General features: G+C 46.9%; 1 protein-coding gene across 4 annotated transcripts in view; it reads left to right on the top strand.

Moving 5' to 3' along the window:
• Nucleotides 1-2,099: 2,099 nt before the first annotated feature.
• The window catches only part of tmem44 (transmembrane protein 44), a 29,208-nt gene continuing 6,956 nt past the window's right edge, over nucleotides 2,100-24,351 (top strand). For 2 of the 4 annotated variants that reach the window (XM_033031322.1, XM_033031321.1), the window contains exons 1-7: nucleotides 2,100-2,596; nucleotides 7,523-7,649; nucleotides 10,177-10,264; nucleotides 13,470-13,627; nucleotides 14,686-14,772; nucleotides 17,901-18,071; nucleotides 20,994-21,137. In XM_033031322.1, coding sequence (XP_032887213.1) covers nucleotides 2,451-2,596; nucleotides 7,523-7,649; nucleotides 10,177-10,264; nucleotides 13,470-13,627; nucleotides 14,686-14,772; nucleotides 17,901-18,071; nucleotides 20,994-21,137 — 921 coding nt within the window. In that variant the 5' untranslated portion in view covers nucleotides 2,100-2,450. The remainder of the gene's footprint in view (nucleotides 2,597-7,522; nucleotides 7,650-10,176; nucleotides 10,265-13,469; nucleotides 13,628-14,685; nucleotides 14,773-17,900; nucleotides 18,072-20,993; nucleotides 21,138-24,351) is intronic. The other 2 variants (XM_033031320.1, XM_033031319.1) reach the window with 2 other exon arrangements.

Below are 24,351 nucleotides of genomic sequence, written 5' to 3'. Positions count from 1 at the left end.
TCCTACAGACTTGTGGTTGATGTTGGCAAAGGGTTCCTCACCAACACTTCCACCACCACTGCTCCTTGACACCCAACGTCTGGTTATTGGAGTTATTACCAATACTAGCTTTGTATTACAGATTTAATTAATGACATGAGACATTCTGAGGGACAGGCTTTGAATGTTCAATCATGTGAGTATAAAGTCCTCTACTTGTATCGACGGGAGTCAGACACACGTCGCTGGAGCAAAAGTAGACAAATGCTGGAGAAACTCAGCGGGTGAGGCAGCATCTATGGAGCGCAGGAATAGGTGACGTTTCGGGTCGAGACGCTTCTTCAGAAATGGTCCACTGAAAGGTAAATTAATGCTAGATCTTTTCAGATGCTGAATATTTCATGGTTCATGATAATAGTCCTGGCTTCTGAATGCTGTTTCAGCAGCAACCAGCATGCTATTGTAACCTTAAAGTAGCTCCAAAAGTTTCACTAAGTCTTCGGCCCCATTCAATCCAGTGAGCACCTCTTTGATTTTGTCTAAACTGAGCTGAAACCTATGGAGAATCTCTCTAAATAACAGGGATTATTGTAATGCTCCAGGCCTTCAGAAGCAACATTTTAAAGTGGTCCTCCCTCATCTCTGGCCTTTGTCCACTCGTCTGCCAGCCAACCCCTCTCCCCCTCACTCATATCCACCTATCGCTTGCCTGGCTTTGTCCTGCCCTCTCCTCTCTTCCAGCTTTCTCTTCCAGACTTACTCCATCAGTCTGAAGAAGGTCCCAACCTGAAACGTCATCTATCCACGTTCTCCAGAGATTTGACAGGATCAGCATCCGTTACATTGCTGAGCAGCTGACGTGACTGTACCATACTTGTCTACTTTAGACACATGCGTCACAAACACACACACATCGGGTCCAGTCACGGAAATGGATGAAAAAAAGGCCCACGTTCCGTTCCGTCGTGTACTACACGTCAGCCCATTGCATTTAGCAGGAGTGGTCCATCTTGCTATAGGATCTATAGGATCTTTGGTCTGAAGAAGGGTCTCGACCCGAAATGTCACCCATTCCTTCTCTCCAGAGATGCTGCCTGTCCTGCTGAGTTACTCCAGCATTTTGTGTCTATTTTACATTTTATCTCTGTTTGCTTTGTTGTTACCTTCTCCCAGCTAACAAGGTTTCAAGGTCAGTTTATTGTCATGTACCAATTAAGGTTCAGTGAAATTTGCGTTGCCATACAGCCATACTAAGTGAAAATCAACAAGACACGCAGCCACATAAAAGTTAACATAAACATCCATCGCAGTGGATTCCCCATTCCTCACTGTGATGGAAGGCAATAAAGTTCAAGCTTCTTCCTCTTGTTCTACAATGATCTATTCTACATGTTCCTTGATCTCCATTCCCTTTGTCCTATGTTCACACCTTACACTTCCTTATCTACTGTATCCCTTGACATCAGTCTGAAGAAGTCGTCTCAACCTGAAACGTCACCAATTCCTTCTCTCCAGAGATGCTGCCTGTCCCACTGAGTTACTCCAGCATTTTGTATCTACTGGATACAGTGACATCAGTCTGGAGTCGGGCTGCCACTGTGTAGGTGCCCGACAACCACTGTGTATTTCCAGCATAATGCTTTGGCAGTGTTGTCTTTTTTTGTAAATATTTACCACACGCATAATATGTAATGTATATCTTTGTAAAAAGTCAGAGGAATTTGTTACCAAATGCATCAACTGCTGTTTGTTACTGAAGCCGGAAGCTGCTATTTATTTCCAAAGGCATTAGCTTCATTAGATATATTGTAGTTGTCATAGGAAATGTAGTTTGTTGCCGGAGGTAGACAAAAAGACAACATGTGACTGGCACCAACAAAGTTTTAAAGTTCTTAAAAGTTTCCTCCCACATCCCAAAGACGTGCGGGTTTGTAGGTTAATTGGCCCTAGTGTGTAGGGAGTGGATGAGGAAACATAAGGACTAGTGTGAACGGGTGATCGATCGATGGTCAGTGCAGACTAGACGGGCCGAACTGGACCACAACCAAAGACACTGTCCAGAGAAGGCCATAGTTGTGGTTGGTGTGTCTCTGAGTATTATAGATCCACAAGTTGTGGGGAGTGTTGTGTGGTTGTGGAGCCCGTGGTTGTTGGGGAGAAGCAACCTGGACGTTTTATTGAGGTTGGATTGTTAATTGCGGAGGAATGCGAGTACAGGGAGTGGCCGGGACTGAGACGCCGCCTGCACGGTGGATCCAGGGCAACTGTCGTCATTGCAGGAAGGGAGCGCTGGGTGGGACAGAGCCAGCAGGATAAACAGTGAGCGGCGGGGCAGACAGAGAGTGGCGGCCGTGCCCGGGACTCGGTCTCCAAACCCCGTCTACATTCTCCCCTCCTGCACCCGGAGCGCTTGTAATCAGGGTCCCGGGCGGAGCTGGGAACTGGCTGATGTTTGAGGAGATGCGTTGAGGATGGAAGCCACCCCTCGTCTCCCCCACCCCAGTCTCCCCGGCCCGGCTCCCCCCGGGACTTGGGGCGTCTGGGTGCAGGAGCGGCTGGGCAGCTACCTGGCGATCTGGGCTGTGTCTCAACTGCTGTGGGTGACCGCGCACATCATGTGAGTACTTCAACTAGTGTGGGTGGGGGAGAGAGAGGGGCGGGGGGAGAGAGATGGGGTTGGTCTGATGTACAGTGAGGATTAGCAGAGAGCCGCGCCGCTTATCAGGGGAAGTTTCACTGTGTACCGAAACGGAACAGTGGAATTCTTGCTTCAACCCGCACAACAGGTTTGTAAACACAGCACAGGACTCAATAGATAGCATTAACAAAACATTCAATACATTAAAGAAAACTCTAGTTGAAAAACAAAACAAACCCCTAAGTCATGAGTCAGACACAGAGTGCTGGAGTAACTCAGCGGGTCAGGCAGCATCTGTGGATAACATGGATAGGTGATGTCTCGGGTCGAGACCCTTTCTTGACTGGAAGTTTCACTCATTCCTTCTCTCCAGAGATGCTGCCTGTCCCGCTGAGTTACTCCAGCTTTTCGTGTCTACCTTCGGTTTAAACCAGCATCTGCAGTTCCTCTCTATCCAAGTACTTGGTGCAACTTAAGGAAGTAGCGAGTTTAGTTGGAGTTTGCAGTGTTCAAGAGCCTGATGGTTGTTGGGAAGAAGCTGTTCATGAACCTGGAGGTCACGGTTTTCAGGCTCCTGTACTTTCTGCACCGATGGTAGCAGCAAGATGAGAGCGTGGCCAGGGTGGTGTGGGTCTCTGATGATGCTGGCTGCCTTTTTGAGGCAGCGCCTCCTGTAGATCCCTGTGATGGTGGGGAGGTGAGTACCCGTGATGGAGCGGCCAGTGTCCACCACTCTCTGTAGTCACCTTTGTTCCTGGTTGTTCGAGTTGCCATGTTATATCAAAATGAACTTTATTTGTAATAAAACATAGAAACATAAAATAGGTGCAGGAGTAGGCCATTCGGCCTTCGAGCCTGCACCACCATTCAATATGATCATGGCTGATCATCCAACTCAGTATCCCGTACCTGCCTTCTCTCCATACCCCCTGATCCCTTTAGCCACAAGGGCCACATCTAACTCCCTCTTAAATATAGCCAATGAACTGGCCTCAACTACCTTCAGTGGCAGAGAGTTCCAGAGATTCACCACTCTCTGTGTGAAAAAAGTTTTTCTCATCTCGGTCCTAAAGGATTTCCCCTCTATCCTTAAGCTGTGACCCCTTGTCCTGGACTTCCCCAACATCGGGAACAATCTTCCTGCATCTAGCCTGTCCAACCCCTTAAGAATTTTGTAAGTTTCTATAAGATTGTATTGTATTCGGTGGGCGGCGCGACTTTCGTCAGCAGCGGCCTCTGCAGTCCGTCTGCGTTTTTATTATTTTATGTCTATGTTTTTATGTAGTTTTTGTTATTTTTTGTTGGGGTATGTGTGTGGGGGGGTGGGGGTGGTGTGGGGGGGAGGGGGTAACTTTTAAATCTCTCCCTGCACGGGAGACCCGACCTTTTCTTTGTCGGGTCTCCGTTGTCGTTGGGGCTGCAACGAGGAGCGGCCTCCAACAGGAAGACCGGGGGCTCTGGTGCCGACTACTCACCTCACCGTCGCGGAGCTGGCCGAGTCCAGAGCGGGTGGAGCGGTGGTGGACGCTGCTGCGGCCCGACCTCCGGAGGTTCGGTGGCTGCAACTGCGGGTTTGGCGGGCGGCACCGGGAGCCGGCGGGTCCCTGGAGGGAGTCCGCTTTTCAGGGCTTCCACAGCGGCGACTTCTCCCACCCGAGTTGCGGGGTTGAAGAGCTCCTGGAGCGGGGCCTTACAGCACCGCCCCGCGCGGCTTGGAATGGCCGCGGGACTGCGAGCGCACGCCGGGGGCTCTAACATCAAGAACCCGGTGTGCGACCTTGCATCACCCGGCGTGGCTTTAATGGCCGCGGGACAATCGCCATCGCCCGCCGGGGGCTTTGACTTTGACTCTGACATCGGGGGGGAGAGTACAGTGGAGAGATACGTTTTTTTGGCCTTCCATCACAGCGATGTGATGGATGTTTATGTAAATTATGTTGTGTCTTGGGTCTATTTGTTTGTAATGTATGGCTGCAGAAACGGCATTTCGTTTGGACCTCAAGGGGTCCAAATGACAATAAATTGAATTGTATTGTATTGTATTGTATATCTTTATTGTTATTTTCCTGAGTACTCGCATACCCAGAGGAAACAAAAAAACGTTACTCAAACCAGTGTCCATTCAGTGTGCAGTAAAAAATAAATAGAAATAAAAATACACATATCATGAACAAGTTTAACACTACTCTCAACTAAACATCAACAGGCGTTCCGATCGGCAGCGGCACGACAGTAGCTCTGTCCAGGTTGGTGGTTGGTGCGCGATACTTTGGCAGGGGGCAAAGTCCGTTTAACAGTCTTATAGCCTGCGGGAAGAAGCTGAGGAGCATCCTGCTGGTTTTGCAGCTAATGCTCCTGTACCTCTTCCCAGATGGCAGGATGGAGAATATGTGATGCGATGGGTGGTAGGGGTCTTTGATGATGGAGATGGCTCTGTTGATACATCTCTTCCTGTATATGTCCAGCAAGAATTTAGAAGATCCCCCCTCAATCTTCTAAATTCTAGCAAGTACAAGCCGAGTCTATCCGGTCTTTCTTCATATGAAAGTCCTGACATCCCAGGAATCAGTCTGGTGAACCTTCTCTGCACTCCCTCTATGGCAATAATGTCCTTCCTCAGATTTGGAGACCAAAACTGTACGCAATACTCCAGGTGTGGTCTCACCAAGACCCTGTACAACTGCAGCAGAACCTCCCTGCTCCTATACTCAAATCCTTTTGCTATGAATGCTAACATACCATTCGCCTTCTTCACTGCCTGGAAGATATATTGGAAGAGGAAGGATGAGGACCCACAATCCTGTTTATATCAATGGGACGAAGGTGGAGAGAGTCAATAACTTCAAATTCCTGGGCGTGCATATTTCCGAAGATCTTTCCTGGACCCAGCACACTGATGCAATTGTAAAGAAAGTACATCAGCGCCTCTACTTCCTGAGAAGATTCTGAATGTCAAAGAGGATTCTCCTGAGCTTCTGCAGGTGCACAGTAGAGAGCATATTGACATGGCTGCATCGAGGCCTGGTTCGGCAACTTGAACATCCAGGAGCAGAAAAGACTGCTAAAAGTTGTGATCACTGCCCAGTCCATCACCGGCTCTGACCTCCTCACCATCAAAGGTCTATCGTAGTCGCTGCCTCAAAAAGGCAGCCAAAATCATCAAGGACCCACACCATCCTGGCCACACACTCATCTCAGCACTGCCATCGGGAAGAAGGTACAGGAGCCCTGTGCAGTGTTATCAAAGCCATAAGGATGGCACAGCTGGTAGAGTTGCTGCCTAACAGCGCCAGAGATCTGGATTCATTCCTGACTACGGGTGCTGTTTGTACAGAGTTTGTACATTCTCCCTGTGACCGTGTGGGTTTTCTTCAGGAGCTCCGGTTTCCACCATGTGTGGTTTCCCATCATGTGCTACAGCTCTTTAAGCAATGTTTGCCTTGTGTGAGTCGCACCCATGCTGATTTCACGCACAGTTTCCCCAGTAGCATCATTCAGTATTTACTGTAACTTGGGACAAAGGTGTTGCTAACCATTTGCCTGGCACTTACAACTAGGGCGGCACGGTGGTACAGCAGTAGAGCTACTGCCTTGCAGCATTAGAGACTTGGGTTCGATCCTGACTACGGGTGCTGTCTGTACGGAGTTTGTACGTTCTCCCCGTGATCTGCGTGGGTTTTCTCTGAGAGCTTCGGTTTCCTCCCACACTCCAAAGACGTGCAGGTTTGTAGGTTAATTGGTTTGGTATAAATGTAAATTGTCCCTAGTGTGTGTAGGGTAGTGTTAATATGCGGGGATTGCTGGTCAGCACGGACTCGGTAGGCCGAAGGGCCTGTTTCCGCACTGTATCTCTGAACTAAACTGGTAATGAGGTTCATTCCAATTTGAGTTAGTGTGAATAAAGCATGAACTCGGAGACCTCCCTGGTGAATGGTCGTGGCTCAATTACTGTGATGTATTTGGAATATAGAGCAGAACAGTACAGCACAGTTACAGGCCCTTCGGCCCACAATATCCATGCCCAACTGGAAGCCAAGTTAAACTAATCTCCTCCCCTTGTACATGATCCAAACCCCACCATTCCCTGCACATCCATGTATTCATCTAAAAGCCTCTCGAATGCCACGATCGTATATGCCTCCACCACCACCCCTGGCAGCGCGTTCCAGGCACCCACCACCCAGAGATAGATCAATTCTTGATTAGTACGGGTGCCAGGTGTTGTATGAAGAAGGCAGCAGAATGGGGTTTGGAGGGAGAGATAGATAATAGACAATATGTGCAGGATTAGGCCATTCGGCCCTTCGAGCCAGCACCGCCATTCAATGTTTTCATGGCTGATCATCCACAATCAGTACCCCGTTCCTGCCTTCTCCCCATATCCCCTGACTCCGCTATCTTTAAGAGCCCTATCTAGCTCTCTCTTGAAAGTATCCAAAGAACCGGCCTCCACCAGGCACAGAATTCCGCACTCACAACACTCTGTGTGAAAAAGTGTTTCAGCCATGATTGAACGGCGGAGTAGACTTGATGGACCGAATGGCCTAATTCTACTATCCCGTATGACACTGTGTGTATAAAAGTTGCCCAGTATATCTATAAACGTTGCCCCCTCTCACTCTAAAGCTGTAGGTAATGCCCAGGTGAATCGTGCCTGTGTTACAGACGCACCTTCACACTGCAGCGATGATCAAACAGGTGTGTCTTTCCTGTCTGAAGAAGGGTTTCGGCCCGAAACGTCGCCTATTTCCTTCGCTCCATAGATGCTGCTGCACCCGCTGAGTTTCCCCAGCAATTTTTTGTGTACCTTCGATATTCCAGCATCTGCAGTTCCCTTTTGAACACAGGTGTGTCTTTCCTGCTTGTTCCTGGAGTTGCTGCAGTCACTGTCTTGTTTAATTCCAGGATGATCTATTTCCGTTGCAAACGGAGTCTTTGGAAGCACGAGTCCTTGTTTTGTGTCATCTATGCTTTTCTGGGCAATGTGTGCAACATGCTTGGGGCACTTCTGGCAAATCAGCTGAGTATCCAGGTGAGTGATTATCATTTATTAAATCTCCACTTGGTTTCCTCTCCCTTGATCCTTTTCCACAAGATTTCTCTCGCCAGTTTCTCCAAGAACCTTTGTTTCTAGTTTCTCCAAAACCAGTTCCACTGCCTTTGTTTTCCTTATCACAACTCCTTCTGATTTAAGTCTTGTTTTGGCAAAGAAACATTCAGTCATTTCCTCTTCCTCGTGGAGCTCTTGCTGGTTATGACTTAATGAATTAGTTTGTTTCTGGAGCAGACATTTTCTCTTCAGAAGCTCACAGATCTTGGATTTGTTCTGCTAACTGTTTTGGACACAGATGTACTGATAACTGGTTGATGTGAAAGATTGGGTGTGTATGTTAAGAAAATGTAATTACCAACTAGAAGCTGGAAGTCAAACAATGACGAGACCACGTACAGGAAGAGATAGACAGCTTGGTAACATGATGCCAAGACAACCCCTCCCTGTATTGGCAAGATGAAGGAGAATTAAAGCACGTTCTTTTCGGAAAGAGATGAGGAGAAATTTATTTAGTCAGAGGGTGGTGAATGTGCAGAAGTCTTTGCTGCAGAAGTCAGTGGATATTTTTAAAGCAGAGATAGATATATTCTTGATTAGTACAGGTGTCCGGGGAGAAGGCAGGAGAATGGGGTTAGGAGGGAGAGATAGATCAGCCATGATTGAATAGCAGAGTAGATTTGATGGGCCAAATGGCCTAATTCTACTCCTATCACTTATGATCTTATGAGCTAGTTACTGACTTCAGGAAACAAGTGGTATACATGCCCCTGTCATCAACGGTGTTGAAGTGGAGATGGTCAAGACCTTTTCAGATCCCAGGCATGAATATCACCAACAGTTTGTCCTGCACCAACTACATTGAAAACACACCCATGCCTCTACTTGCTCAGAAGACCAAGGAAGTTGGGCATGTCTCCACTGACTTGCCCAACTTCAATAGATCTACCGTAGAAAGCAGCCTATCAGGATGCATCACAGCTTGGTTTGGCAACAGCTCTGCCCAAGACCACAAGAAATTGCACAGAGTTGTAGATGTAGCCCAGTCCATCACAGACCACACTCCCCACCATTGTAGATGTAGCCCAGTCCATCACAGACCACACTCCCCACCATTGTAGATGTAGCCCAGTCCATCACAGACCACACTTCCCACCATTGTAGATGTAGCCCAGTCCATCACAGACCACACATAGAAACATAGAAAATAGGTGCAGGAGTAGGCCATTCGGCCCTTCGAGCCTGCACTGCCATTCAATATGATCATGGCTGATCATCCAACTCAGCATCCTGTACCTGCCTTCTCTCCATACCTCCTGATCCCTTTAGCCACAAGGGCCACATCTAACTCCCTCTTAAATATAGCCAATGAACTGGCCTCAACTACCTGTGGCAGAGAATTCCAGAGATTCACCACTCTCTGTGTGAAAAATGTTTTCCTCATCTCGGTCCTAAAAGATTTCCCCCTTTTCCTTAAACTGTGACCCCTTGTTCTGGACTTCCCCAACATTGGGAACAATCTTCCTGCATCTAGCCTGTCGAACCCCTTAAGAATTTTGTAAGTTTCTATAAGATCCCCCCTCAATCTTCTAAATTCTAGCGAGTACAAACCGAGTCTACCCAGTCTTTCTTCATATGAAAGTCCTGACATCCCAGGAATCAGTCTGGTGAACCTTCTCTGTACTCCCTCTATGGCAAGAATGTCCTTCCTCAGATTAGGAGACCAAAACTGTACGCAATACTCCAGGTGTGGTCTCACCAAGACCATGTACAACTGCAATAGAACATCCCTGCTCCTATACTCAAATCCTTTTGCTATGAATGCTAACATGCCATTCGCCTTCTTCACTGCCTGCTGCACCTGCGTGCCTACTTTTAATGACTGGTGTACCATGACACCCAGGTCTCGTTGCATCTCCCCCTTTCCTAATCGGCCACCATTCAGATAATAGTCTACTTTCCTGTTTTTGCCACCAAAGTGGATAACCTCACATTTTTCCACATTATACTGCATCTGCCATGCATTTGCCCACTCACCCAGCCTATCCAAGTCACCTTGCAGCCTCCTAGCATCCTCTACACAGCTAACACTGCCCCCCAACTTCGTGTCATCCGCAAATTTGGAGATGTTGCATTCAATTCCCTCGTCCAAATCATTAATATATATCGTAAATAGCTGGGGTCCCAGCACTGAGCCTTGCGGTACCCCACTAGTCACTGCCTGCCGTTGTAGATGTAGCCCAGTCCATCACAGACCACACTCCCCACCATTGTAGATGCATCCCAGTCCATCACACAGACCACACTCCCCACCATCAACTCCATCTACACTTCACGCTGCCTCGGGAAAGCAGCCGACATGATCGAGGGAACTTCCTTGAGCCTGCCCAACATTCACTTCCCCAGTCAGCAAACATGGACACCTCGACCCTCGTGCTGTTCAGGCAGGGTACAGGTAAAGAACACTTCTTTGAGAAGACTAATACTTTATCCCTTGATCTGTTTGCAGGTTTTTACAGCAGCTTATATGACAGCCGTGGACATTCTCCATTTTGTGTTGATTCTGTTCCCCGTTTGTGGCTCAAGGTCAAAATCAGGTAGAATCAGAGTTTCTCCAGCATTTTTTGTGTACCTTGGATGTAAACGTAGATGAATGAATGAATAGGTTTATTGGCCAAGTATTCACAATACAAGGAATTTGCCTTGGTGCTCCGCCCGCAAGTGACAACATGACACACAGTGACAGTTAGGAATGATACATAAAACATTAAACATTAATAATAAAACATTGATTAGATGGATTGGCTAGGAAGGTTGCAGATGACACCAAGATTGCTGGGGTCACGGACAGTGAGGAAGGCTGTCAAAATATACAGCGGGATATCGATCATCTACAGCAAGGGGCAGGGAAATAGTAGGATGAGTTTAATCTGAGCAGGTGTGAGGTGTTGCACTTGGGGAGCTCAAATATAAATTGAAAATATATAATTAATTGCACAACCCCTAACCAGTATTGATGTATAAAGGGATCTTGGAGTCCAAGTCCATAACACCCAGCAAGTGGCCACACAAGTAGACAGAGCGGTGAAGAAGGCATACGTTACGCTTGCCTTCATCGGTCGAGACAGGAAGTCCTGATGCAGCTTTATAGAACTTTGGTGAGGCAGCATTTGCAGTATTGTGTGTAATTCCTTCATTCTGTGGAATTCTCTGCCTGAGAGGCCGGTTCTATGGATGCTTTCAAGAGAGAGCTAGATAGGGCTCTTAAAAATAGGAGGATATGGGGAGAAGGCAGGAACGGGGTAATGATTGGGGATGATCAGCCATGATCACATTGAATGACGATGCTGGCTCGAAGGGCCGAATGGCCTGCTCCTGTACCTATTGTCTATTGTCTATTCTATTTTCAATATTTTTCTACTGTCAAAGATGGATAGGAGGAGTTTTGGGGATATGAGCCAAATGCAGGCAAATGGGACTAGTCTAGAATGCCGTTGTTTCTGCTTGTTCGTGTCCCACTGAATTCATTTCCACAAACCGCGACTCCATCCTATCCCCCTAGTCCAATCCCTCCCCACCTATGTCCAAGACACCTCACACGCCCTTAATCTGTTCAATGACCTGTTTTGCAGGCCCCCACTCCCTCATCTTTATTATGGGTGTCCAGTCACTCTACACCTCAATCCTCCACCAGGAAGGTTCTTAAAGCCCTCTGTTTCTTCCTCGACCGCAGAACCAATCAATTTCCATCTACTAACACTCTCCTCCGCCTAGCAGAGCTGGTCCTTACACTCAACAACTTCTCTTTCGACTCCCCCCACTTCCTCCAGATCCAAGGTGTAGCTATGGGCACGCGCATGGGCCCAAGCTATGCCTGCCTCTTTGTAGGGTACATCGAACAATCACTGTTCCAGGCATACAATGGCCCTATCCCCAAACTCTACCTCCGCTACATTGATGGCTGTATCAGTGCTACCTCCTGCACCCATGCAGAACTCACTGACTTCATCAACTTCATAATTAATTTCCATCCTGTACTCAAATTCACTTGGACCATCTCCGACATCTCCCTACCGTTTCTAGATCTCACTGTCTCCATCACAAGGGACAGATTATCGACTGACATCTATTACAAACCCACTGACTCCCATAGCTATGTAGACTACACTTCTTCCCACCGTGCTTCCTGTAAAGATTCTATCCCCTACTCCCAATTCCTCCGTCTACGCCGCATCTGGTCCCAGGATGAGGTTTACCATACCAGGTCATCGGAGATGTCCTCATTCTTTAGGGAACGGCGGTTCCCCTCTTCCATTATAGATGAGGTTCTCACAAGGGTCTCCTCGATATGCCGCAGCTCAGCTCTTGCTCCCCCCTCCACCCCCCCCCCAATCGTAACAAGGACAGAGCCCCCCTTGTCCTCACCTTCCACCCCATCAGCCATCACATACAACATATAATCTTCCAACACTTTCATCACCTCCAACGGATCCCACTACTGACCACATCTTCCCATCTCCACCCCTTTTCTGCTTTCCGCAGAGATCGTTCCCTCCGCAAATCCCTGGTCAACGTCCCTTCCCACAAAAACCACCCTCCTCCCCCCTCGACTCCGTCCAAGGACCCAAACAGTCTTTCCAGGTACGGCAGAGGTTCACTTGCATCTCCTCCAACCTCATCTATTGTATCCGCTGTTCCTCATCTACTGTATCTACATCGGTGAGACCAAGCGCAGGCTCGGCGATCGTTTCACTGAACACCTCCGCTAAGCCCACCTTAACCAACCTGATCATCCGGTGGCTCAGCATTTTAACTCCCCCTCCCATTCCCAATCTGACCTTTCTGTCCTGGGCCTCCTCCATGTCCAGAGTGACGCCCAGTGCAAATTGAAGGAGCAGCACCTCATATTTCGCTTGGGTAGTTTACACCCCAGCGGTATAAACGTTAACTTCTCTAATTTCAAATAACCCTTGCTCTGGAGGACAACAGAGGAGGATGACTGAATTTTGGAGCCTTCCCTCACTGTGGGAAACTTTGATCCCGCTGTGTGGGGATGTCTGTGTTAAAAACTATTGTGTTCTGTGCTCTTTATTATTCGTATGGCTGTCTGGCGACCACACATTTCACTGGACCAATTGGTACATGTGACAAATAAATGTCTCTTGTACCTTGTATCTTTCCCTGTCTCCATCCCCTCCCCCTTCCTAGTTCTCCCACCAGTCTTACTGTCCCCGACTACATTCTATCTCTGTCCTGCCCACTCCCTTGACATCAGTCTGAAGAAGGATCTCGACCCGAAACATCACCCGTTCCTTCTCTCCAGAGATGCTGCCTGTCCCTCTGAGTTACTCCAACATTTTTTGTCGGCCAGCTTTCACAGTACAGTTACTTATTTTAAAAGACAATTGGACAGATATGTAAGAAATGCCATTACAAAAGTGCCAACTCTTGTGACCACCACCCTGCCCACCTGACCTGCCACCTTTAGGGACCCCCAGATATGTCTGTTGTGTACATTATGGCTTCTGCACTGAAGCCTCTGTCATCTATCAAAGGAGGCAACTAAAGAGAATTAGAAAAATGTAAGTGAGTCAAGGAAGAAAGTTTTGGTTAATTCCCCTGCGACTACCCGATGCCATTCCAGTGAGTTGCATCATGCGGAATGCCCGTGTACACTTGCGTGTTGCAGACACATGTTGTACCCATGTACACTTGCGTGTGGCACATGTGTGTCGTGCCCTGTGCTTGGACTACAATGGTAAGGGAAGGTTCTCATCTCTCTCATCCTGTTTTCACGCTCAGGGCGATCGAGACGCACGAGGAAGAGGAAGGGACGGACTACTCTGCTCCTAGTTTGCCTGCCTTTTGTTGCGGGCACAGGTTACTACCTGTGGCCATCTCCTGTTGGTCTGGTGGATGTCCATGGCCCAGGGAGGAAGTTACTCACCTCGTTACTTCAGGTAAAGCGTGCGTGGTGGTCAGTGCCCATGGGCTCGCCAGATCGCAGGTGAAACCTGCCCCTGGCCCAGCTATACAAGTGGCCGTCTGACAAAGCAGGCCATCAAAGTGTGAAGAAGTTGCTTCTGACTGTACTGTGACCAAGCTTAAATATTGTACAGGGGAAAGATCTGGCAGTGATCCAGGATACTTCACAGGGTGCTTAGAATATCAAGCAGTCCACATCTTATCAACAACACACTTTGTGTTTGCTTTGAACAAAGTGTGGGCGGGGTGAATTACAAAGTGGTGAAAGAACTCATCAGGTCAGGCAGCATCTGTGGAGAAGATGGACAGATGGTATTTATGAATTGGAACCTTTCTTCAGCCACTTGGGTGCTGAGGGCAGCGTGATGGCCGATCTGTTGCAAGGACGGGTCAGTGCAGGGGGACGGGTCACCGAGGTGTACAGCATGTAAACAGGTCCTTCGGCCCATCTCGTTCGTACATGCCCAACAAGTTGGTACACAGAGCTAGTTCCATATGCCCGTCCATAGCTCTCTAAACCCATGCTGTCCATATATCTTCTGTCTACTCTTCTATCGCCTCCCCTGATACAGACTGCCCTTGGAGTGAAGTCGTTGCCCTGTGACGTGCCTCTTCCATGAATGGTTTTATTTATTTAATGGGCAGCACGGTGGCGCAGCGGGTAGAGCTGCTACCTCTCCGCATTGCAGACCCGGGTTCAATCCTGTCCTTGGGTACTGTCTGTATGGTGTTTGCACGTTCTCCCTGTGGCCGTGTGGGTTTTCTCCGGGTGCTCCGGTTTCCACCCACATTCCAAAGACGTGGGTTTGTTGGTTAATTGGCCCTCTGTAAATTGTCCCTAGTGTGTGTAGGAGCAAACTACTATACGCGGATCGCTGGTCGGCACGGACTCGGTGGGCCGAAGGGCCTATTTCTGCGTTGTATCTCTACACTAAACTAGTGTACGGGGTGATCACTGGTCGGTACGGACTCGGTGGGCTGAGGGGGCTGTATCCACGCTGTATCTCTAAACTAAACTCTGATTTATTTCTAGGATGGCACAGAAAATATTGGATATGCACTGGGTGTGACTGCGATTTTAATTGGCTGGACATCAAAGCTATCTCTTGTGCTAAAGGCGGTGAGTGGAAGCAGTGGGGGGGGGGGGGGGAGGAGGGGCCCCGACTGTCGCCATAACTCTTTGTTTCTCCATGAAGTGGGATTACTAAATAAAGTGCAGTGTATCACCACCTGTTCATATGATCGTTTTATACTTGATCTTGAGGCTATGTCTTTTTCCTGTGACTTGTCTTCAAGTAGACCAGGGTGGCACGGTGGCTCAGCGGTAGAGTTGCTGCCTCACAGCGCCAGACACCCGGGTTCCATCCCGACTATGGGTGCTGTCCAAACGGAGTTTGTACGTTCTCCGAGATCTTCTGTTTCCTCCCACACTCCAAAGACTTACAGGTTTGCAGGTTAATTGGCTTGGTGTAAATGTAAATTGTCCCTAGTGTGTGTAGGATAGTGTTAGTGTGCGGGGATCGCTGGTAGGTGAGGCCTGTTTCTGCGCTGTATCTCTAAGCTAAACTAAACTAGATAAGGTTAATCTGACTTTATCTAGTGTCAGAGGTTATGGGGAGAAGGCAGGAGAATGGGGTTAGGAGGGAGAGATAGATCAGCCATGATTGAATGGCGGAGTAGACTAGATGAGCCGAATGGCCTAATTCTGCTCCTATCACATGATCTAACTGCAGGCGAATGAGTTCTCTGTCCCCGTGATGGGGAGTGGACAATAGTTGAGATTGTCTCTGGTCTTCTGCAGTAACTTGCCCACTTGGTCAAGTGTGTTTAATGGTCATGTGTACTGGCAAGGGAACAATGATGTTCTTGCACGCTGGAGCTTTACAGGCCCATTAATGCAATCACACACAAATAAATATATATATGATCATCAAAACGATGATGAATGAATAACTAATATTGGGTAACAATGAAGTCAAGTCAAGTCAAGTCACATTTATTTATGTAGCACATTTAAAAAACAACTCTCGTTGGCCAAAGTGCTTTACATTTGTTATAAGAATAGTATAAACAAACAAACTTCATACATATATACATATAGCCCTCGCTCAGTGGACGTCAGGGAAGGCTTGGGGTCCATAGTGTAACCAACGACACAGTCCATAGAGCATACATGCAACAGTACAGCCCAGGAACAGGCCCTTCCGTCCACAATGCCTGTGCTGTACAGTGGCTTGCAAAAGTTTTCATATTCCTTGAACTTTTCCATATTTTGTCACGTTACAACCACAAACGTAAATGTATTTTATTGGGATTTTATGTGATAGACCAACACAAAGTGGTGCATAATTGTGAAGTGGAAGGAAAAAGATACATGGTTTTCAAATTTTTTTACAAATAAAAAACTGAAAAGTGTGGCGTGCAAAAGTATTCAGCCCCCCCGAGTCAATACTTTGTAGAACCACCTTTCGCTGCAATTACAGCTGCAAGTCTTTTGGGGTATGTCTCTACCAGCTTTGCACATCAAGAGACTGAAATTTTTGCCCATTCTTCTTTGCAAAATAGCTCAAGCTCAGTCAGATTGGATGGAGAGCGTCTGTGAACAGCAATTTTCAAGTCTTGCCAGAGATTCTCAATTGGATTTAGGTCTGGACTTTGACTGGGCCATTCTAACACATGAATATGCTTTGATCTAAACCATTCCATTGTAGCTCTGGCTGTATGTTTAGGGTCGTTGTCCTGCTGGAAGGTGAACCTCCGCCCCAGTCTCAAGTCTTTTGCAGACTCTAACAGGTTTTCTTACAAGATTGCCCTGTATTTGGCTCCATCCATCTTCCCATCAACTCTGACCAGCTTCCCTGTCCCTGCTGAAGAAAAGCATCCCCACAGCATGATGCTGCCACCACCATGTTTCACAGTGGGGATGGTGTGTTCAGGGTGATGTGCAGTGTTAGTTTTCCGCCACACATAGCGTTTTGCATTTAGGCCAAAAACTTCAATTTTGGTCTCATCTGACCAGAGCACCTTCCTCCACATGTTTGCTGTGTCCCCACATGGCTTGTGGCAAACTGCAAACGGGACTTCTTATGGCTTTTTTTCAACAATGGCTTTCTTCTTGCCACTCTTCCATAAAGGCCCGATTTGTGGAGTGCACGACTAATAGTTGTCCTGTGGACAGATTCTCCCACCTGAGCTGTGGATCTCTGCAGCTCCTCCAGAGTTACCATTGGCTGCTTCTCTGATCAATGCTCTCCTTGCCTGGCCTGTCAGTTTAGGTGGACGGCCATGTCTTGGTAGGTTTGCAGTTGTGCCATACTCTTTCCATTTTCGGATGATGGATTGAACAGTGCTCCGTGAGATGTTCAAAGCTTGGGATATTTTTTTATAACCTAACCCTGCTTTAAACTTCTCCCCAACTTTATCCCTGACGTGTCTGGTGTGTTCCTTGGGCTTCATGATGCTGTTTGTTCACTAATGTTCTCTAACAAACCTCTGAGGCCTTCACAGAACAGCTGTATTTATACTGAGATTAGATTACACACAAGTGGACTCTATTTACTAATTAGGTGACTTCTGAAGGCAATTGGTTGCACTGGATTTTATTTAGGGGTATCAGAGTAAAGGGGGCTGACAGATACTTTTGCACGCCACACTTTTCAGTTTTTTATTTGTAAAAAAATTTGAAAACCATGTATCATTTTCCTTCCACTTCACAATTATGCACCACTTTGTGTTGGTCTATCACATAAAATCCCAATAAAATACTTTTATGTTTGTGGTTGTAACGTGACAAAATGTGGAAAAGTTCAAGGGGTATGAATACTTTTGCAAGCCACTGCACATGATGCCAAGTTAAACTCATCTCCTTGGCTTGCATGCGATCCATAGCCCCTCCATTCCCTGCTATGATAGACGATCACAGTTGCTGGGGTTAGTGTTGTGCGGTGTTCAAGAGGCTGATGGTTGTTGGGAAGAAGCTGTTCTTGAACCTGGAGGTCACGGTTTTCAGGCTCCTGTACCTTCTTCCCGATGGTAGCAGTGTGATGAGAGAGTGGCCAGGGTGGTGAGGGTCTGTGATGAGAACGTGGCCAGGATGGAGAGGGTCTGTGATGATATTGATCATTATTATGTTGGAAACTTTCTACAGTTCACATTCTGACCAACAGCTTTTCCCATTTATTACATATTAAATGTTTTTTTTATGATATTAACATTTGAAATTATTTTTTTCTTCCCACTGAATATCAGTCGAAGGGGCAGATTACCGACTGCGGCCAAAAGAGTTCTCTGATCATGACGGTGTTGGCCAGCATGCTCTACGCAGTGGCCATTCTCAGTTGGGATAAAACGCCTGCATACATCCTGCGAGCTTTGCCCTGGCTGCTCATCTACCTAGGAGGGGGCTCTATGGACATCTCTGTATCCTTCAGACACCATCTGTACACAAATGGAACAGGAGGTGGGATTCTTTGTCACAGAAGGCTGTGGAGGCCAAGTCAGTGGATATTTTTAAGGCAGTTAGATAGATTCTTGATTAGTACGGGTGTCAAAGGTTATGGGGAGAAGGCAGGAGAATGGGGTTAGGAGGAAGAGATAAATCAGCCATGATTGAATGGCAGAGTAGATTTGATGGGCCGAATGGCCTAATCTACTCCTATTCCTTATAGAAACATAGAAAATAGGTGCAAGAGTACCGGCCATTCAAGATGATCATGGCTGATCATCCAAAATCAGTACCCCGTTCCTGCCTTTTCCCCACATCCCTTGATTCTGTTTAAACATTCTCTCTTGAATACATCCAGTGAATTGGCCTCCACTGCATTCAGTGGCAGAGAATTCCACAGATTCACAACTCTCTGGAAAAAAGTTTTTCCTCATCTCAGTCCTAAATGGCCTACCCCTTATTGGGCATAGTTGAAAATTGATATGTTGGAACAATGTGTTTTGACATTTTTGATTCAACAGTGAAAGATGTACTTTAAGTATGTAGGAACGTTAAAGAACTGCAGATATAGACACAGAGTGCCTTTCATTTCACTGCACATCTCGTATGTGTATGTGACAAATAAACTTGACTTGACTTGAGTGCTGGAGTAACTCAGTGGGTCAGGCAGCATCTGTGGAGAACATGGATAGGTGACGTTTCACATAGTGCTGGAATAACTCAGCGGGACAGGCAGCATCTGTGGAGAACATGGATAGGTGACGTTTCACAGAGTGCTGGAGTAACTCAGCGGGACAGGCAGCATCTCTAGAGAGAAGGAATGGGCGACATTTTGGGTCGAGACCCTTTTTCAGGCTGAGATTCAGGGGAGAGGGAGACAGAGATATGGAAGGGTAAGGTGTGAAAACACAGATAAAGGGGTCGATGCGGATGGAAATGTGGAATTGTTCATTGTTAGCTGTGGGGAAGGTGACAACGAGGCACACAGAGTAATATTGAATCAGGAGGACAGTGAAACCAGTCGGTGAACTCGGATCGAGGCGGGATGGAGAGAGAGAGAAAGTCACAGGAGATCCTTTGCTACAACTCCTCCCCCTTCTGTCGTGGGGTAGACTGTGATTGTGATTGTGATCACAGCATTGTGAATCGAGGAACAAATGTGCTCTTCACTGTTCTTCCTCAAAGCCCATCAACATTTCCCTTTATTCCCTGTGCTGGGAGGAACTGCAGATGCTGGTTTACACTGAAAATAGACCCTCTTACTGGTCTGACACTTTTGTTTATGCTTCATCGATCCTTGTGGTATGGAGGGTGCCACATCCCAACCTGTCTCTCAGCAAACAGGTTTCAGAGACGGGTGGGAAGGTAGCACTCTGTACACAAGGCAGAGATTAATTATATGTTGGATTCAGTAGAGATGATTTGTTCATAATCCTTCGTTCTGCTTTAGATGAAAACAACTTCTCCACAGCAGCTCTCTATCAAAATCCATCTCAGTCTTTCTTTGTGTCTATAATCTGTTATAGAGTCATAGAGTGATGTCCCTCCAAACCTTCATACAGCAGCTCTGGAGCATGGAGTAAACATTAGAAAATCATAGAAAATAGGTGCAGGAGTAGGCCCTTCAAGCCAGCACTGCCATTCAATATGATCATGGCTCCAAAATCAGTACCCCGTTCCTGCTTTCTCTCCATATCCCTTATCCATTCTACTTGTTACATCCTCACAACATTTCAGAAGATTAGTCAAGCATGATTTCACCTTCATAAGTCCATGCTGACTGACCGATCCTGTCACTGCTTTCCAAATGCGCTGCTATAACATCTTTAATAATCGACTCCAGCAACTTCCCCACTATCGATGAAAGGCTAACTGGTCTATAATTCCCCATTTTCTCTCTCCCTCCTTTCTTAAAGAGTGGAGTTACATTGGCTACCCTCCAGTCCACAGGGACTGATCCAGAGTCGAGAGAACATTGGAAAATGATCACCAATGCATCCACAATTTCTAGGGCCACCTCCTTGAGTACTCTGGGATACAGACCATCAGGCCCTGGGGATGTATCTGCCTTCAGTCCCAACAGTTTACCTAACACCATTTTCTGACTAATGTGGATTCCTTTCAGTTCCTCCCTCCCACTAGATCCGGGAGTATTTCCGGGAGATTGTGTCTTCCTTAGTGAAGACAAAACCAAAGTACTCGTTTAACTGTTCTGCCATTTCCTTGTTTCCCATTATAAATTCACCTGTCTCTGACTGTAAGGGACCTATATTTGTCTTCACTACTTTTTTTTTTAACATATCTAAATAAACTTTTAGTCGGTTTTTATATTCACCGCAAGCTTTCTTTCATGCTCCTTTTCCCCCTCTGAATTAACCCCTTTTTCCTCCTATGTTGAGTACTAATTTTCCCCCAGTCCTCCGGTTTGCTGCTTCCTCTGGCCAATTTATATGCCTCTTCCTTGGATTTAACACTCCCCTTGATTTCCCTCGTCAGCCACGGTTGAGCCGTGTTCTCTGTTTTAATTTGTCGCCAGACAGAGATGAACAATTTTTGTAGTTTAAATCTTTGCCATTGCATCTCCACCTCAACCCTTTAAGTATAATTTGCCCGTCTATCCTAGCCAATTCCAACTCATAACTTCAAAGTCCCCTTTCTTTAAGTTCAGGACCCTAGTCTCTGAATTATCCGTCACTCTCCATCCTAATGCAGAATTCCACCATATTATGGTCACTGTTGCCCAAGGGGCTTTGCACAACAAGATCGCAAACTAATCCTTCCTCATTACACAATGCCCAGTCTAGGATGGCCTGCCCTCTGGTCGGTTCCTCTACATATTGGTTTAAGATTGTTTGAGTTGGTGAACAGTTGCAGATTTCCTTCACCAATCCTGCAAGGTGCTGTACCTGCTGTACCTGCTGAGGAATAAAGGCACTCGGCAGAAGTGGGGATTAGAGATGATGGTGGAATCAGACACCGTCTCCCTGCTGGCACCACCTGGCCAGCAGGTGGCAGACGATGAGCTGCAGACTGAGACACAGGTAAGTGAATAAATCATGTCTTATTATCAGGGCCGGCGTTAAGCCGATTTGACCGATTGCTCCTAATTGGGCCCCGCGCCTAAGCGGGGCCCCGCACTAATGTTCAGTATTTCGTACGGAAATACGAATTCTCTTTGTTAAATAAAGATTTTTTTTAATTCGCCATCCGGATTTTTTTTAAACGAACATGTATAACAACCGCTGCACTGCCATCATACACAAACGATTTGTTAACTAGTGCTGTTAGCACTTCTTAACGGTAAGTACTTAACACCTTGTTATGCAATGTCATGAATCTGCATCTATCCGCATTCCTCAGTAAATGTTATAGTGTTTTGAACAAGTATTAATGACGCCGTGTTCCTTTGAATAAAATTCACGCGGCATCATTAATACTTGTTTAAAACACAATTACATTTACTGAGGAATGTAGATCGATGACACGTTGAGAATTTCATTTAACTCACCATCATGAGTGAGGGCCCCGGACCGCGAGAAGGGGCTTCTTCCTGGTGTGCAGGTTTGTCATTCACCTACCGACCCACGTTGTGTCCAAAGATCTTATAGCGGATCTTTGGTTGTGTCTCTCTGTCTTTTGCTCACTCCCTCCCTCCCTCCCTCTTTCTCTCGCGCTCTCTCTCCCGCTCCCCATATTGTCTCTCTCTAGCTCTCCCACTCCTTCTCTATCACCCTGTCCCCTCAGCATTCCCGGAATCATTGACGTTTTGCAGTAGACAAAAATGCTGGAGAAACCCTGCGGGCGAGGCAGCCGCCTGGCCCGCTGAGTTCCTCCAGCACTCTGTGTTTTTTGTTTGGCTCTGAAATTGAAGGTGGCTCAGCGGGACGGGCAGCGGCTCTGGGGAGAGGGTTGTGTTTCTGGTCGAGACCCTTCTTCAGACAATCACAAGTACCTGTACTCTCATCAACGCGTTCAGTTCGGTCTGAAGAAGGGTCTTCTCTCCAGAGTCGCTGCGCTGCCTGTCCTGCTGAGTTACTCCAGCTTTATGTCTATCTTCAATTTCAGAGAATTACAATTTCTCACGGGGGGCTTATAACGTCTCTAAACCCCTCTGGGACCCTCTGAAAACGTCTAAACCCCCTCTAGCCCCCCTATTTCCCTCTATTCCCCTCTAAACAATTGTAAACACACCTGAACCCATCTGAAGCCCTCTAAACATCTCTAAACCGTTTAAACCCCTCTAAACTAGGAGGCTGCAAGGTGACTTGGATAGGCTGGGTGAGTGGGCAAATGCATGGGAGATGCAGTATAATGTGGATAAATGTGAGGTTATCCACTTTGGTGGCAAAAACAGGAAAGTAGACTATTATCTGAATTGTGGCCGATTAGGAAAAGGGGAGATGCAACGAGATGCAACGAAAAATGCTCACGGCAGACCAAACGTGTTAAACAGAAATTGGTCAGATATTGAGCTTTACACAGTGAGAAATCATGTGAAATAATCACTGAATTTAATTTTAAATGAATGTACCTGCATATTATATTGTTTAGTTTGGAGATACCACCAGATAGTCTGGTTGATACAACCAGATCAGTTTGGAGATACAACCAGATTAGTTTGGAGATACAACCAGATTAGTGTGGAGATACAACCAGATAGTCCACTGAGTTCGCACCGACCAGCGATTTTTGTTACAGATTTGACACATTTATTTGGCGGCCAATCAAACGCTGTCTCTAAGAGGGTTGCATCCAATCACCAACCAGCTTGCCTTAAAATTCCCGAAACTACACGAAATATAAACATACATAAATTTTTACTTTTCTAGAGTAGGGGCCCCGCCATCAGTTTTCTAATTGGGTCCCGCAATTCCTAGCACCGGCCCTGCTTATTATTATATATATTATGGGCACTCTGAAGAAAAGTCTCGACCCAAAACGTTTTCATTTTATTATTAAACTTTATTTCAGAATCAAGGTCCAGGCAAGAGATGACATTACATAAAATACATTGCATATAATGTATCATTGTCTACTGTCTAAATAAATAATAAACCGGCCTCCCCCTTCCCCCCCCCCCGATCATTCTTCATTTATCACATCGATTACCTTCTGCTTACCGACGTGGCAGCAGGAATGTTAGCAGTGTCACGGTGGCACAGCGGTAGAGTTGCTGCCTCACAGTGCCAGAGACCCGGGTTCCATCCTGACTGCGGGTGCTGCCTGTACGGAGTTTGTACGTTCTCCCCGTGACCTGTGTGGGTTTTCTCCGGTTTCAATAGACAATAGGTGCAGGAGTAGGCCATTTGGCCCTTCGAGCCAGCAGGGCCATTCAATGTGATCATGGCTGATCATCCCCAATAAGTACCCCTTTCCTGCCTTCTCCCCACATCCACTGACCGCTATTTTTAAGAGCCCTAACTAGCTCTCTCTTAAAAGCACCCAGAGAACCTGCTTCCACCGCCCTCTGAGGCAGAGAATTCCACAGACTCGCCACTCTGTGAGAAAAAGTGTTTCCTCATCTCCGTTCTAAATGGCTTACTCCTTATTCTTAAACTGTGGACCCTGGTTCTGGATTCCCCCAACATCGGGAACATGTTTCCTGCCTCTAGTGTGTCCAAGCCCTTAACAATCTTATGTTTCAATGAGATCCCCTCACATCCTTCTAAACTCCAGAGTGTACAAGCCCAGCTGCTCCATTCTCTCAGCATATGATAGTCCCGCCATCCCGGGAATTAACCTTGTAAACCTACGCTGCACTCCCTCAATAGCAAGAATGTCCTTCCTCAAATTAGGGGACCAAAACTGCACACAATACTCCAGGTGGGCCCAGTACAACTGCAGAAGGACCTCTTTGCTCCTATATTCGATTCCTCTTGTTATAAAGGCCCACATGCCATTCGCTTTCTTCACTGCCTGCTGTACCTGCATGCTTACTTTCATAGACTGATGTACAAGGACCCCCAGATCCCGTTGCACTTCCCCTTTTCCCCATTTGACGTCATTTAGATAGTAATCTGCCTTCCTGTTTTTGCTACCAAAGTGGATAACCTCACATTTATCCGCAGTAAACGTCATCTGCCATGCATCTGCCCACTCCTCCAACCTGTCCAAGTCATCCTGCATTCTCATAGCATCCTCCTCACAGTTCACACTGCCACCCAGCTTGGTGTCATCTGCAAATTTGCTAATGTTAATTTGAATCCCTTCATCCAAATCATTGATGCGGTCCCAGCACCGAGCCTTGCGGTACCC

The sequence above is a fragment of the Amblyraja radiata genome, chromosome 13 (assembly GCF_010909765.2).
Source record: "Amblyraja radiata isolate CabotCenter1 chromosome 13, sAmbRad1.1.pri, whole genome shotgun sequence".
Lineage (NCBI taxonomy): Eukaryota > Metazoa > Chordata > Chondrichthyes > Rajiformes > Rajidae > Amblyraja > Amblyraja radiata.
Note: the sequence above shows the minus strand (reverse complement) of the source record. Positions and strands in the feature narration are given on the sequence as shown.